Source organism: Vigna unguiculata, chromosome 10, assembly GCF_037176805.1.
Source record: "Vigna unguiculata cultivar grain cowpea cultivar isolate G323 ecotype 2 chromosome 10, ASM3717680v1, whole genome shotgun sequence".
NCBI lineage: Eukaryota > Viridiplantae > Streptophyta > Magnoliopsida > Fabales > Fabaceae > Vigna > Vigna unguiculata.
The window spans coordinates 4,241,406-4,256,664 of NC_140801.1; the positions used below are offsets into that span (position 1 = coordinate 4,241,406).

Here is a 15,259-nt window from a genome sequence, read left to right on the forward strand (position 1 = left end):
AATTATGATTCTAGGGATTCTTTTATGAAATTGGTAGGAACCCTAATTATAATTTTTCCCAAATTATTATAACCCTTAATTATGAAATTTAGGGATTTTGTGTTTTTCGCTGCCTATGGTAAATTTTTTTTTTAAGTTTTGAATTTATACAGTGTTGCTTATTTAATTAAAGTGGTATGAGTTTTATTATGTTTTGCAATGTGATAATTGTGATTTGTGAATATAAATTTTATTTTTTCTAGATAGGCGAGACGTGATGAATTTATATTAGAAAGATTATGATAAAAATAAAAAAATTGATTCTTCTTTTTAAAGAGGAGGGTTTGTGATAAAGATGAAAAAAATGCATTTACGTTAACTAAACTTGAGAAATTTCATGACAACCAAGAATTCAAGACAATAAAAAACAAATCTCTAAAGTTCTTAGAATTACATATAATGAATTTAAAAATTCATTAGAACGCGATTCGAGCAAAGCTGCCTCAAATTTGACAATATCACCAAATCAACTTGATGAGGTACGATCTAAAATGGTATTCATGGTTCGGTATCACGATATAATAGTGAATGATAGTAATATCTTTTTTTTTTTGAATTTCACTATTATATGTGTTTGTTTTAAGTAGAGAAAATGAAGAAAAAAGATGAAGAGCTTTTTTTTTTTAACTAAAAAAAATTATATTTAACAAATCTAATTTGGCACCCCTACAATTTTTGTCCAAGTTCCGCCACTGTGTGTAAGTATTGCGGTCATAACTATAAAGTTGGCAAAAACCCCATTACTAAAAACAATTATGGGACTTCACATTTAAGTCGACATGTCAATGCATGAAGAAGTATTGCAAACTTAGATGTGGATTAGAATCAAGAAGGAAAGTTTGGTACAAGAAGGATAAATCAAAAGATTCATCATAAGTTACTTGCGAGAGCCATCATTAAACACAGTCTTCCCTATAATTTTGTTGAATATGAAGGAATTAGAGAGTGGATAAAATATATTAATCCTAATGATGACATGAAATGTAGGAACACTACTGTTTTAGATGTAGTAAAGGAATACATTGAAGAGATGGAAAAAGTTAAGCAAATGATGTATAGGATTCCTAATAGAATTTGTTTAACATCTGATGTTTGGACTACAATTACTTCTGAAGGATATATTTGCCTAACTGCACACTTTGTCGATGAAAATTTGAAACTAACAAGCAAGATTCTTAACTTTTGTCGAATGAAACCACCACACAATGGTATTGAACTTGAGAGTGTTGTTTTTTATTGCCTTAAGCAATGGGGCATTGAAAATTGGAAATTGACAAACATGATGTCTGGTTCATCTTATCCCACTTCAAACTTGTATTTTATGCAAATTTGGAAAATTCAGTTTATTATTGAAGAGAATTTGTTAAATGACGATGTCACTTTAAAGCAAATGGATATGAAAATGAACGAGAAGTTTCAAAAGTATTGGAAGGAGTATAGTGTTGGGTTAGCTTTTGGAGCTATTCTTGACCCACGACTAAAGGTTGAATTTATAATGTATTGTTATAAAAAGTTGGACATTCTGACCTATGAAGAGAAAACAAAGAAAGTGAAAGAGAAGTTCAAGAAGTTGTTTAAAGAATATGTAAAGAACTTGTCTATCCCTGGTGTTTCTCTTTCCCAATCACCAACTGAATCCATCTCATTGTCTCAATCCAATATCGAAGGAAGAAAGTTGAAGAGATCAAGGATTAATTATGTAAGCATTTTATACCTAGTTTTCATTGTTTTTATATTTTTTTGGTTCTCTTTTAATGTGTTCGATGTTTTTCCATTGTAGGATTTTAAAATGTATCTGAATGAATCAAAATCTATTGCTGGCAAGAACAAGATAGATGTTTATTTAGATGAACCAACAATAAATGATGATGAAAACAATGAAGATTTTGATGTACTCAAATATTGGAAGACTAATGAGAAAAAATTTCCTATACTGTCTATAATGGCTCGAGATGTGCTTAGTATTCCCATTACTATAGTAGCATCAAAGTCGGCCTTTAGTAAAGGTGGGCATGTTCTTTCAAAATATAGAAGCTCTATTCTTCCTGAGCATGTGCAAATGTTGATTTGTACTCAAGATTGATTGTATGGATTTTCTGAAAATCCTAGCAGTAAGTTTATATGTTATTATTTTTTAAATTACTTTACATTAAATAATTAACTCTAGACTAGTTGTTTGATTGTATTTCAATTAGTTGTAATAGATGAAGTTGTTGAAGATATTTTTGGCCATGAGGAAATCATTGATGAATCTAAACTTGAAGATGTTGAAAGTCATCAACAATGACACTTCTTCAGGTTCTGTTATACACTTAATTCATTATCTCAATATATTTGGTGTTTAATTCTTTGATATATGCCTATAAGTAGCTTCTAGAGAGTGTCATTAAATAGCTTCTATATGGCATCTCTGGAGTCACCAACCAATAGGAAATAACAGTATCAAATTTGACTTCTATTTTATGTAAAAGGGTGTAGCGTTTAAGGTTTGAAGAAGTGGAATGCAGCTGCTATTTCACTACAAATGGCAGAGGTCGTGTGCTTTAGTGCCTGCGATTTTGAAGCAGAACTGGAAACCAAACTTTACCCCTTTTTTGGGGTTTTAATATTTCTTTTTTCTGTCTTTACAGCACCCTTTTTGCTTTATTAGGTTGATTCTTCTCCCATTTGGTAAATAGGCAAAAGCGAGTCTTTGATTAGTATTGGATATGAATGTTGGTGACAACGACAATGGATTTATTGATTATAACCATGTCTTCAATATTATCTATAACATACCTGTTTTTTTTTCAGCAGAGGTAGTTTTGTACTTGAATTATTCTGTATATCCTAAATTTATTCAGTTATTTCTATTTTTTTCTTGTGTTCAGGATATATTTTTTTTCTAAGAAAAAGCTTATAAGCTAACCCTAACCCATAGGATTTTTGTGAACTTTTTGTAGACATTTTGGCCTTGTGGATTTTTCTAGCCCGAACCCATGTAGAACAAGACCAAATCATGAGAAGTGGGCCAATTTGACATGTTGGGAAAAACGGCGTACCTAAAACTGTAATGCCTGAAGATGAAGAGAGGGAGTTGGGTGAAATGAAAGGGTAAAAAACTAAAGCATTTACCTTTACAAGTATATGAAAGATCACGAATAACGTTCCAATATCTATTATTCAGCCTCATCGAATAGTAAAACATAATTAGCAAAAGAAACGAAATGGTTAAAAAATATATATGGTAACAAAACACAAACCAATTCTGTGTGTAAGACATTATGACCATGCGTAGTTTTTATCTTTTATAAAAATGAATAAATAAATAAATAAAATACATTTTTTACCTTAAATTATAAATTACAAATATACAAATATTTACCAACAACTTATATAAATAGTTCAACATGGAGGAATCATTATATATCTTTAGAAGTTGTTCCTGTAGACGGGATTTCATTATAATAATAATAATAATAATAATAATAATAATAATAATAATAATAATAATAATAATAATAATAATTTTTATCATTGTTGTTGTTAAAAAAAATGACATGTGTTAATTGAATTCAATAGATAGCACACATATTATGTTGAACCAAATACAACTAGTAGGAAACAAATCATAACACATCTAAGAATAAAATACCCCATAGCAAGTGTGTTTATCTCTTGACAGAGTATTAATAATGATAAAAAAGGAAAAAAAATTACAAATATAACAACGAGAAAGGAAATACAGCAAAAAACTCAAGGATAACCAATATGGTATAATATGAGGAGTGAGATACAGGGTGAAAGAAAACATTGAATTTGTTAACTATAAACTACTACCCAACATAAACAAGGAAACAATCTCAAAGAAATAAACAAGGACATTAGGATTTTAATCAACAATTTAAGGGATACTTATCTGTTCCCAAAGTAAACCAATAACTTACCAGAAATCACACATTACTATTTTCTTAAAGAATTTATTCAGAGCATTTTCCTCTGCCTCAGGGAAAGGTACCATTTCTAAGCCATTTGATTCACCACACATCAAATATACAACTGTGTTCTTGAGCACCAATCCATGATCAAAGGTCACAAATATCTCCACCTTATCTCCTGAACCTAAATTTGATATTATATTATGCCAATCTTCATCATTGAAGGAAATTACTGTACCATGCCTGTGTATGTGCAGTGTGCACTTTGTATAATTAACAATTGAGACACTTGTAAGACATTCAGTTGCCACGATTTCAGAGGTAGATAAATACACAACACACACAATCATTCCCTTCATGTCAGAATCCCGAGGAACAGTGAAAGAAACAGAATGCCCCTCACCCCTATGGGCCAACCAATAAGGGTGGTTGTCACCTGGAAGAGAAACATCACAAGACTCGCTGCTTACTAATTCCTGTACCAGCAGATCAAAGACTTAGTCATGTCTGTATATTTTATATCCGAAATGTTATTGTTTTAATTGGAGAGGATGATTTATGTTTTATTTATTTGCTCATTTTATGAGAAAGTAAGGTACATAAACTGTATATCATTGTATCTCATATTTCTAGGCATAAATATTGGTAAATTATGACCACACATTTAATAACTAAAAAAACAAAAAAACAACTGAATACGTGCACAAAACAATTGAATGTAAAAACAAATCATACAAAATATATCTATATTGCAGTTAGTGCATATCAAACAAGGTCATAAACATAAACAAAAAATACAATTAAATCACCTTCTATCATTATTTTCACATATAATTTTGCTTTGTTTAGACTTTTAATAAATCCAAGCTTTTGAAGATAATGATTAATTTTCACATACCAAGCCCTTACAACCAATTTAAGACTGTACAATGCCTTGTTTAGTTCGTGTACAAACAATTTTAAAGAATTAATATGATGATTTTTAATCAAATTAATTCATTTAAAACAATACATTGTCTCTATATACAGATTCTAACTTTAAAGTAATAATTGCAAAATGATTTTAGAATCTTCTAACAACTTCTAGTAGCTTCTAGTAATACACATTGAATCTTCTACCAACTTATAGTAATGCATTTTATTTTCTACTTACAACACTCCCCCCTCAAGCTAGTGAATGAATATCTATCATTCCTAACTTGTATGTGAGATCATGAAATTACTTAGCGGGAAGACCTTTTGTAAACAAATATGCTAGCTAAAGCCCATATGGGACATAGGAAGTAGTGGTAAGGCCATTATCCTTTAATAAATTGTCTATTCATCTCTGTATGTTTGGACCTTTCGTGTTGAACTAGATTATGGGCAATGCTAATAATAGTCTTCTTATCACAATAAAAGATCATAGGTTCTTAACATGTCACTTTAAGATCATTTAGAATAATTCTTATCCATAACAATTCACACATCCTTTGTGTCATGGCTCAAAACTCAACCTCTACACTAGACCTTGCAATAACATTTTGTCTCTTACTTCTCCAAGTCACTAAATTTCCATCTAAGAACATGCAATATCATGAGGTATATTTTCTATCTGTGACAAATCCTGCATAATTTGCATCATTAAACACTTCAATTTTTAATTTGTCATTTCTTTTGAACAATAATCTCCTTCCTGGACTTGCAACAACTATTAAATGTATCCGATTTGGATCATGCATGAACTGAATAACGAAAATCAAAACATAGACTCTGTCCAGCCTTGTGTGAGCTAAAAAATTGAGCTTTCTAACAATTCTTTGATATTGGCCTTTGTTCACAAAAGAATTGGCTTCATCAATCCTAATTTTATTGTTGTGTTCTATAGGAGCTCTAATGGTATTGCAATGACTCATACATGTTTCTTTGAGAAGATCAATAACATACTTTGGGATATAAATTGAGTAGCAAGCCTTCCTTTCAAGAATTGTTTCTCATATTCATAATCTCCTTCAACAGTCATATTATCAACATAGACCAATAGTAGTGTAAGTTTACCTTTTTGGGGAATGCTTTGATGAACAAGGTGTGGCCACCTTGACTTTGTCGATAACCTATGAAGATCATACATGAGGGAGTCGAAAAAACTAAACATAGGGTGATTGTTTGAGTTCATAGAAGATTTTCTTCAAGCCACATACTTTATTTTCGTCTGCAATAGATCTTAAACCTGGGGTAATTTTCATATAGACTTCTTGCACTAATTGTTTATACAAAAAGGCAATTTTCACATCAAAATGTTGCATTTTCGAACTAAAATAAGGTGTCAATGAGAGAATGATTCTAATTGTATTCTTTGCCATTAGAGCAAATATCTACACCATAAGTCTGAGGTCCTTTAGCAATTAGCCTTGCTTCGTAACTTTCTAATGTGCCACCAAATTTATACTTTACATTATAAACCTATATGCATCATCTTTTTATGTAGTGGCTTGTAAACATTTCCATTGTTTGGTACTTTTCTAAGGCAGACATCTCTTCATTCATCGCTTGAACCCAATTCTCATCCTTCAATGCTTCTTGAATTGAAGTAGGGACTCTAATTGCACCATTGACATTGAAGAAATTTTGTTGTTGCATAGATAGATTTTTAGTAGTCACAAAATGAGAAATAAGATACTTGGTAGTAGACCAAGTTCCTTTTCTCAAAGTAATGGGAAAGTTATCAAGGTTAAGTTCACAATTATTAATATTCAAGGAATTTTTCAAAAGTTCAATGGTGACAGAAGAATGAGCATTTACCCTTGGGTCAGATCATTTGTGTTGTTCTTGGATCAAGTTAGGTTTCTTGATACCACTTTGTTAGAGGAAAAGGTGAAAATAGAAGAGAGAACTTAAATTTCCTTGCTTGAAGATGTCAAGTACGTTAAGGTATTTATATGGCCTAATGGAGAGATCTAGAGTCTTTCTTAGAAGCTTCTCTAATTAAAGCTCAACTATAGAATTTTCTACATCTTTCACTAATAAAAGTCTTCTAGATTTCCTATACTTTACTTAGGAAAAATCTAGAGCCATCTCTCTCTCTCTCTTTCTCTTTCTCTCTCTCTCTCTCTCTCTCTCTCTCTCTCTCTCTCTCTCTCTCTCTCTCTCTCTCTCTCTCTCTCTCTATATATATATATATATATATATATATATATATATATATATATATATATATATATATATATATATTTCAAATTATAATAACATAAACAATATGTTCAAAAGGGAGAGTTCCAGTTTAATTTAGATATTGCATTAGATTTCATGATATATTAACTAAAAGATAAAGTGAATGATTTAGATGTCAAAGGTAAGAGCTAGAGAACAAACCTCAGAAATGCTATCGCTGAGAGTGCTGAGGAATTTATTGTAACTTCCAACACCAATCAAAGAAAACCTCAAGTGATGATTTGAAATTCTTGATTCTGAAAAGTTTACAAGTGGTGATTCGACAAGAATTTTTTTCACTTTCTTATATAGTTGAAACTCCGTCTTACATTGAACCAAAACACTTCGAAGATTTGCAAGGCCGTTATGCAGTGGCACAAGGACACGCCAATTATTATTCTCCATATCCATGAAAAATGGACTATTACAATATTGTTGTTTCATTGTTGATGACATCCAAGATTGAATGACTGATGCAAAGGTATTATGTAACATTCCTTTAAATCTACGTAGGGATATATATGCAATGCTTTTTACGATTGAACAGGGCACTTGTTTCACAATTGTATTTTCAGTAACTATTGTTATCAAGGAATGTAGACCCACTATATCTTCTTCCAATATGTCAATCTTGGAACAACCAGAGAGAATGAAAGTTCTTAAAGATCTCAGCTTATATACATTTCTGGGGAGACAACTTAGACTTGTGCAGTCCTTTAAATTTATCAGTAGCAGATTGCAAAGATCTCCAATGGATTCATGTACCATGCACAAACTTGGGCAATCTTTTAGAATGAGTTGTTGCAGACTTGGTAGTCCCGAAAAGTCCGGTGTTTCTCTCAAGTACTTAGAGTGACTAAGATTAAGGAATTTTAACCGCTCTAAAACCTACAAAGATAGTTTTTAGACAAAAGATTAGAAAAGAAAATAGAACAAGGTACAAATTATTGTTAAACAAAAAAACTCACGAACACGAGAAGACGAAGGATAAATGCACAACGTAGTGTTTTATTGATATGAAATAGGCCTTTTAAATAGTTATAGTGCAACACATTAACTAATACTCTAATAATTAGTCATGAATATAGCAAAAAATAATGGAATGAAATCAGCAGCATTAGTTTAGCAACCCAGAAAACCAAACTAACTAAATCTGTTAAATAAAATATTGCAACTAATTAAAAATATAAACTACTCTATATTTAAGATATCTGACAAAACTCTCCCATAATCTTACATTTTTCCTTCCCTCATCTGAGCAATTTTCTAAACTCTTGAAACGATATTATAGACAGTGGTTTTGTCAACATGTCATTTATATGTTCTTTGCTTCCTACGTGCTCGAGCTATATACTTCCTTCTTTCACTTTTCTACTGATGAAATGAAAACGAACGTCAATGTGCTTACTCCTTTCATGATTGATCAGGTTCTTAGCCAACTACTAATACATTATCTACTCGAATCAACACCTTCTCTCCTTGCTTGATCTCTAGTTTGCTCAGTAGGTTTCTAAGCTAGACTAAATGTCGAACACTCGAGAATGCTGCCACATACTTAGCTTCACATTTTGATAGTGCCACAATGGGTTGTTTCTTTAAAAGCCAAGTAAAATTCGTGTTCCCCATGAAAAGTACATACCCTGTCGTGCCCTTTTGGCCATCCATGTCTCCACACCAATCATTATCCGAGTACCCAATAAGCCGACAATGGTCTGACTTAGTGAAGAAAAATCTGAATGATATCGTTCCCTTTACATACCTTAGTATCACCTTTAGAGCTTTCCACTGAGAGTACCTTGGTTCCTCCATAAAGCGCCTTGTGATTCCTACGCTCAACACTAGGTCTGGTCTTGTGTTCGTCAAGTACCTCAGACTTCCAATTAAGCTTCGATACCTGCTTGCATAAACTCTGTCCCCCCTCTCCATTTTTGTACAACTTCGTGTCGGGTTCCATGGCAATAGAAACCAGATTGCATTTTAACATCTTTGCCTTCATTAGTAACTCTTCAGCATAACTTTTATAGGACACAAAGATACCTGTCGTGTTTTGGTCCACCTTTAAACCTAGAAAGTATTTCATGATGCCCAGATCTATCATCTCAATCTCCCTCTTCATCACTTCTTTACACTCCATGACTAGCTTGGCTTTACGTCCTATAAATATCATGTCATCTATGTATAGTGCTCCCTGAAGACCTTAGAGGTCATCTTCCCTAAAGACCTCTCCTTCGAGTCTTCCTAGTTCCATTCATTCTCCTCATCTACCTTGACATTTTGACTCACCAGAACTTTGTCTGTACCTGGCTTATACAGTTTGTAGAATTTTTCCTCTTCACCATGGCCAATAAAAACATACCTTTGGCTCCTATCATCAAGTTTTATTTTGAGCTAAGACATGAGCATAAGCCATGCTTCTAAAAACTTTGAAATGTCTTACACTCGGTTTTCTTTCATTCCATGCTTCTTGCGATGTCACACCATTTAGTTTGGAATGCGAGCACCTGTTCTGGACATATACAACACACTACACTGCCTTTGCCCAAAAGTTTTTCTAGCATCACCAGTGCAGTAAGGGCTTTTGGCTCCGTGTTATTTTCGCCATTTTGTCTCGGTTTTAGACCCGAGGCATATTGGGATGAGACCAAAAAGAGGAACCTTTGTTCTCGGTTGCAAAGGAACCAGAGCCATAGAGGGACTTTTTTGCTTCAGGTATATGAGAATCAAAGCCATCTTCACGCACCAGCTGCAGTGCTGCTTTCAACCACCATGCCACCAACCTGCAACAATGCACAGAATAGCAGCGTCGCCGGCGTACAGTCCACCATGGAATCACCATTCAGGCACCTAAAAATGCAGCAGTAACACCTTCGTCGCGACGCACCTGCGACAGCACACCACTGCGCTACTCGTCACCGAGCCACCATGCTTCACTACACCTATTGCGGCGTACCTCACCATGACAGCCACAACATCAGAACCAGCAGCCACCACTACCTTCACCATGCGCGAAACAACAAGCCGATCTCCTTGGAGTAGAGTTGGAGGGTCTCAATGCCATCGGCGGAGGTCGTGGTGGAGGCACCCGCGGCTGAGAAGGCTTCACCCTCGATCTAATGAGCGGCGACAGAGGCTTCGTCGAATGAGAGAGTGCCGTAGCGTTTGGAGAGTACGGATGGGTCTGGCTGTGGCGAAGCCTTCATTTGCGGTGGAGCGGAGGGTTGGTCCGATGTGGTTTCGGTGTCTGACATAGTAACGACGAAAAGGGAAATATGGGATTTGGGTATGTGGAAAAATAGTGTTTTTAAAGGGTTTGAAAATTAAAGGGAGGAAGAGAAAGAGCACCTACACACGTGAACGAGAGGAGAAAAAATTGGGTTGGCAACAACAGAGAGAGAGGAAAAAGTTGCAGAGGCGCGGAGAAGAAAGAGGGGGTTCACGAAATTGAAACCCTAAATAAACCCTATGGCTTCAGTTCCTTTAACAACTGAAGCCATATACCCCTATTTGGCATCGGGTCTTGTTGGACCGAGGCCAAGCACCTAACGACTAGTTCACTTTTTCAAAAATGCAGTCCCTTTTTGGCTTTGGGTCTTGTTGGACTGAGGCATATAATTCTCTTTGGCACCGATTTTGGGCGAACCGAGGCCTATAGCTCTCTTTGGCTTCGGGTGTTAGCTGAACCGAGGCATAAAACTTGGCTGGAATTACAAAAATGCCACCGCACCATTATATGCTTCGGTTGTTGGCCAACCGAGGCATATAAGGCGAGGTAAAAAGGAAATTTTGCACTAGTGCATGTTCTTTCCTTTAAGCATGGTTCAAACCATATCAATGATGGTATGATTCTTCCTTTTAGTGACGCCATTCTGTTGTAATGAATATGGAGCTGTGAGAAAATGCCTTATACCTTGCTCTTCACAATACTCCATGAACTTTGCTGATGTGAATTATCCTCCCTTGTCAAACCTCACTACTTTAACTCTGTTTACTGGCCTCTTTCTCCATCATCAACCTGAACTTCTTGAATGATGCTTTTGATTTCTCTTGTAAGAAATACACTCAGATTTTTCGAGAGAAATCGTCTATGAACGAAATGAAATATTTCTTACCCCTGAACAAACTAGGAGAAATTGGTCCACACATATCAGTATGTATTAGGCCAAGTTGCTCTTCTGCCTTGTACCTGGCCAAGTTTTGAATCTAGTCTTTAGATGTTTTATGAGCACACACTTTTCACAAAACTTCTTCTCAAACTCTATACTAGGTAGTCTGTGTAGAGTTTGAGAAGAAGTTCAAGTGCCCATATAAGAAATGCCATATCATGGCTTCATCCTTCACGTCTAACTTCAAACATCTTTTTTGCAGGATGTTCAACTCTAGTTTGTACATCCAATTTTTCTTCATTTATACTTAAGCTACTAGTTGACTGTGCTTGTCCTTAAGTACAATACTCGATCCTTCATCATAATCGAGTTTCCTTTCTCCATCATCTGAATCATGCTTAGAATATTACTCTTCAACTCAGGAACATAGTAGATATCCATGATTTCTCCAAACCGTCCATCCTACTACATGTGTTAGATTGTTCCACGTCCTTTTAGCACCACCTTGTAATAATCTCCAAATGACATGAATTCGGCCTCCATCTTAGTGAGTTCATTGAAGAAACTCTCATCTCCACACATGTGATGGCTCGCTCTTGTGCCAAGACACCAGACTGAAATGTTTAAACAACATGGACTAAGCTCGTCACGTGATCTCCTTTCCTCCACACAACTCGAACTCCACTTGATATCCAATTTAGTGAATTCTCCTTTTTTTTCGCCTGACAAAACTTCTCTATGTGACTAACCTTGCCACAGTTGTAGCAACTTGCCAATTTGCATTCTTTTTGTGTAGTGGTCATGCTTGCCACACTTGAAGCATTCCACTTCTGACTTAGACCGACCTCCTCAACCCCATCCTTGACCCCACCACGCCAATTCTACAGCCTGGTCTAATTCGTGCCAGCTTCAACATCACCTCGACCACGTTCACTCGTCCTCGACCACCTCGTCCTTTACCTTCAAGACCTCAACCTTGAGTATTCCAAGTTTCATTCAAATGAAGTTACATTACAGTGCTTGGCCAAAAGCTTCCATCTTCTTCCTTCTCCTTTGTTTGTGGGCTCAAGTGACCCAATAAGTTCTTCCACTAACAGAATTGACTAGTCCTTTGACTCCTCGATGGTGCATATGATGCCCTCGAAAATCATCTTTCAGTGATCTCAAGATTTTCTTCACAACCCGGCTTGCTGGCATTGGCTTTTTGTTCCTGCCAAGTTGGTTAGCCACCTTCTCTACTCGAGTTATGTACTTGATTTACCCGCTCTTTGTCCTCCATATCTTTAAGCATTCAAACTCTCTATGAGGGTTTGTAGTCGGACTTGTCTAATGCGGTCGCTCCCTCTGTATGTAACCTCTAGAATCTCCCATGCTTCTTCTGAAGATGCAATGTTTGCAATCTTCTCGAAGTCTAACTCGTCCACCACATTGTACGAGAAGTACAAGGCCAATTTATCTTTCACTTGCGTCTTTATCAATACGGCAATCTGGGCCACCATCTAGTTTTTGTATTCTGTGGGATCTTAGTACTTGCTCTCCACTATATCCTATATGTCCCCAAAAGGATCTTCATTTATAAACACCAATTATCGTAATTGGTTTTTTTCGACAATTGTGACACGATCATATCATTAACAACTTTTTCCATTAGTCCCTTTTTTTTCAAAGCACTCAAGTGCACACTGTTTTTCTCACACGATTTCACTCTCTTTTTTTTTTTCTTTTTCACTCGGTACTCAGAGCATAATATGCTCTAATACCACCTTGTTAAACTGAAAAACTCGCGCACACGAGAAGACGAAGGATAAATGCACAACGTAGTGTTTTATTGATATGAAATAGGACATTTAATATACGATGCAATACATTAACTAATCATCTAATAATTAGCCATGAATATAGCCGAAAAGAGTGGAATGATATCCCTAGCATTATTTTAGCAACCCATCGGAACACCAAACTAACTAAACCTGTTAAATAAAATACTGCAACTAATTAAAATATAAACTACTCCATATTTAAGATTATCTAACAATTATAACTTGGAATAGGAACCGAGTATGCTATATCTATTTTAGATAACCTATGAGTTTTAAATGAAAACAACATGTAATAAATACCTGGGGTTGCTGCCAGACGAGTTGAAGATAACTATGTTTTAAATTAATTGCAATTACATTTTCCATATGAAAGTTGTTTGGTATGTATTTTAAAGGAAACCCTTTCCAACAAATCCATCTCAGTTGTTTAGAAAGGTACTCATAATCTCCGGTAAGTTGTACATGATGCAGTTGTAGAAGTCTTAGTCTCTTCATTTCCTTGAAAGCATGAGCCTCAAAGTAATCTTTGCCGGTTGAATGCAGTTTCAGGGACAATCCCTGAGTAGCTTTTGTTCCCTGTGATGAAAATAGCAAAGAGAAACAATTGAGAAATCCCTAAATATCTGTTGATCATTGATACTTAACGCTGATTCTAATAAGATAACAACAGCTCCATGGCACTGAAAAAGAAAACACTTTCAAAAGAAGTTTCAAAATCATATACAGAATGTTCTTACAGTATTCCTTTTCAGTACATCTTTTATATCATCCTCAAACCATAGTCGACTCCTTTTCCTTGGTTCATTTGGGCATCTTTGGCGAATAATTTCTCTTCCCATGTCTCGTAACAAAGGATGCATTTCTAGTTTGTTGTTCCTTTCAACTTTTATGAGGCCACGTTCTATGAGAACTGTTATTCCAATATCAGCATACAATCCACAGGCATTTAGTATTTCTGTAACATAACCTCTCTCTTTACCAATAAAGAAACAACATATATCAAGAAATATATCCTTTTCCATGTCGTGCAGACCATCAAAACTTATTTCCAACTTCTCTTGAATTTGATTAATGGGATTTACTTTTAGTTTTGAGGATACACTTTCCCACTCTTCCTTTGTCCTATCACATAAATAGGAACCAAGGAACTGAAGAGCAAGTGGTAGTCCTCCACAATAATCAACTATGTTTCTTGAAAGCTCATTGAATTCTTTTCTTGGTTTTGCTTCTCTGAAGGCATGCCAACTTAAAAGCTCAAGGGAATCATTTTCATTCATAACATCCATTGTATGCACATAATTAACTTTTAGTCGGTTCAGCACCTTAACATCTCTAGTTGTGACAATTATCACAGTTCCTTGACCAAACCATTGTCGATTCCCGCATAGGTTTTCTAACTGGCCAAACTCATCCACAGCGTCAAGCACAATGAGCAACTTCTTTTGTGAAAGTTTAGTCTCGATCATAGTTCTTCCCACCCCATCGCTTTCCACCTTGAACTTGGATTTTAAGACATCATAAAGAAGATTTTCTTGCAAATGAACATGCCTTTTGTTTACTTGAAATTGTCCAATATTTTCAATAAAACTCTTACCAATGAATGGATGATAAATTCGATTATAGATGGCCCTGGCTAAGGTAGTTTTACCTGATCCTCCCATTCCCCATATCCCTATCATACACACTTCAGTGGATTGTTCTTCAATCAATCCAATCACTTTTTCCACGTGGGACTCTAATCCAACAGGAAATGCGGTAATAGACATGTTTGTATAGTCCAGCAATGTCTGAACGCGTCTAACAATTTTCTCCACAAATTCAGCGTCGTGCCTTCAATGTGAATGGTAAAGTGTTACGAAAAATAAATCACAATCTTAACATATGCTTCATTCAGTCTTAAACACGAGAAACTACGAAGAAATCATTTGTTTACCTGAAATCTCTGAAATCCCAACCAGTGATGCCTGCAGCGTTGGTTAGTGCTCGGCTCCACCTGGACAACGCATGTTCTAGTTGTTCTCCTGAATAGCTGCTTTGTGCAACTTCTTCCAATGCTTTCACCAAATCATCCTTCCGATTACGTTCTTCCAATTGGACAATATCGTAAATTACTGGCAGAACTATTTGTCCAAAAGTTTGGCGGCATTCAATGATTTTTTCAAGCTTGTTAGTATTTAAAGGTTGTGAAGGG

At 35.2% G+C, this 15,259-nt stretch overlaps 1 protein-coding gene across 1 annotated transcript; it reads right to left on the reverse strand.

Annotated features, from left to right (window-relative positions):
• Positions 1-3,961: 3,961 nt before the first annotated feature.
• On the reverse strand, positions 3,962-14,849 carry LOC114165119 (disease resistance protein RUN1-like). The gene is made up of 4 exons (XM_085668366.1): positions 13,806-14,849; positions 13,369-13,644; positions 7,308-8,033; positions 3,962-4,432 (listed from the first exon to the last, which is right to left on the reverse strand). Exons 1-4 carry the CDS (start codon positions 14,832-14,834, stop codon positions 3,962-3,964), a joined length of 2,502 nt encoding a protein of 833 aa, XP_085524492.1. The 5' UTR covers positions 14,835-14,849.
• Between the last annotated feature and the right edge of the window lie 410 nt (positions 14,850-15,259).

What these genes read in the sequence shown, in the direction of transcription:
- LOC114165119 (XM_085668366.1), bottom strand. Translation starts at nt 14,834, where the DNA reads ATGTCTATTACCGCATTTCCTGTTGGATTAGAGTCCCACGTGGAAAAA. An exon ending in TCGTCTGGCAGCAACCCCAG is followed by an intron (nt 8,034 to 13,368) that starts GTATTTATTACA and finishes CTATCTTTGTAG; the next exon opens with GTTTTAGAGCGGTTAAAATT. An exon ending in TCAGCGATAGCATTTCTGAG is followed by an intron (nt 4,433 to 7,307) that starts GTTTGTTCTCTA and finishes CTGCTGGTACAG; the next exon opens with GAATTAGTAAGCAGCGAGTC.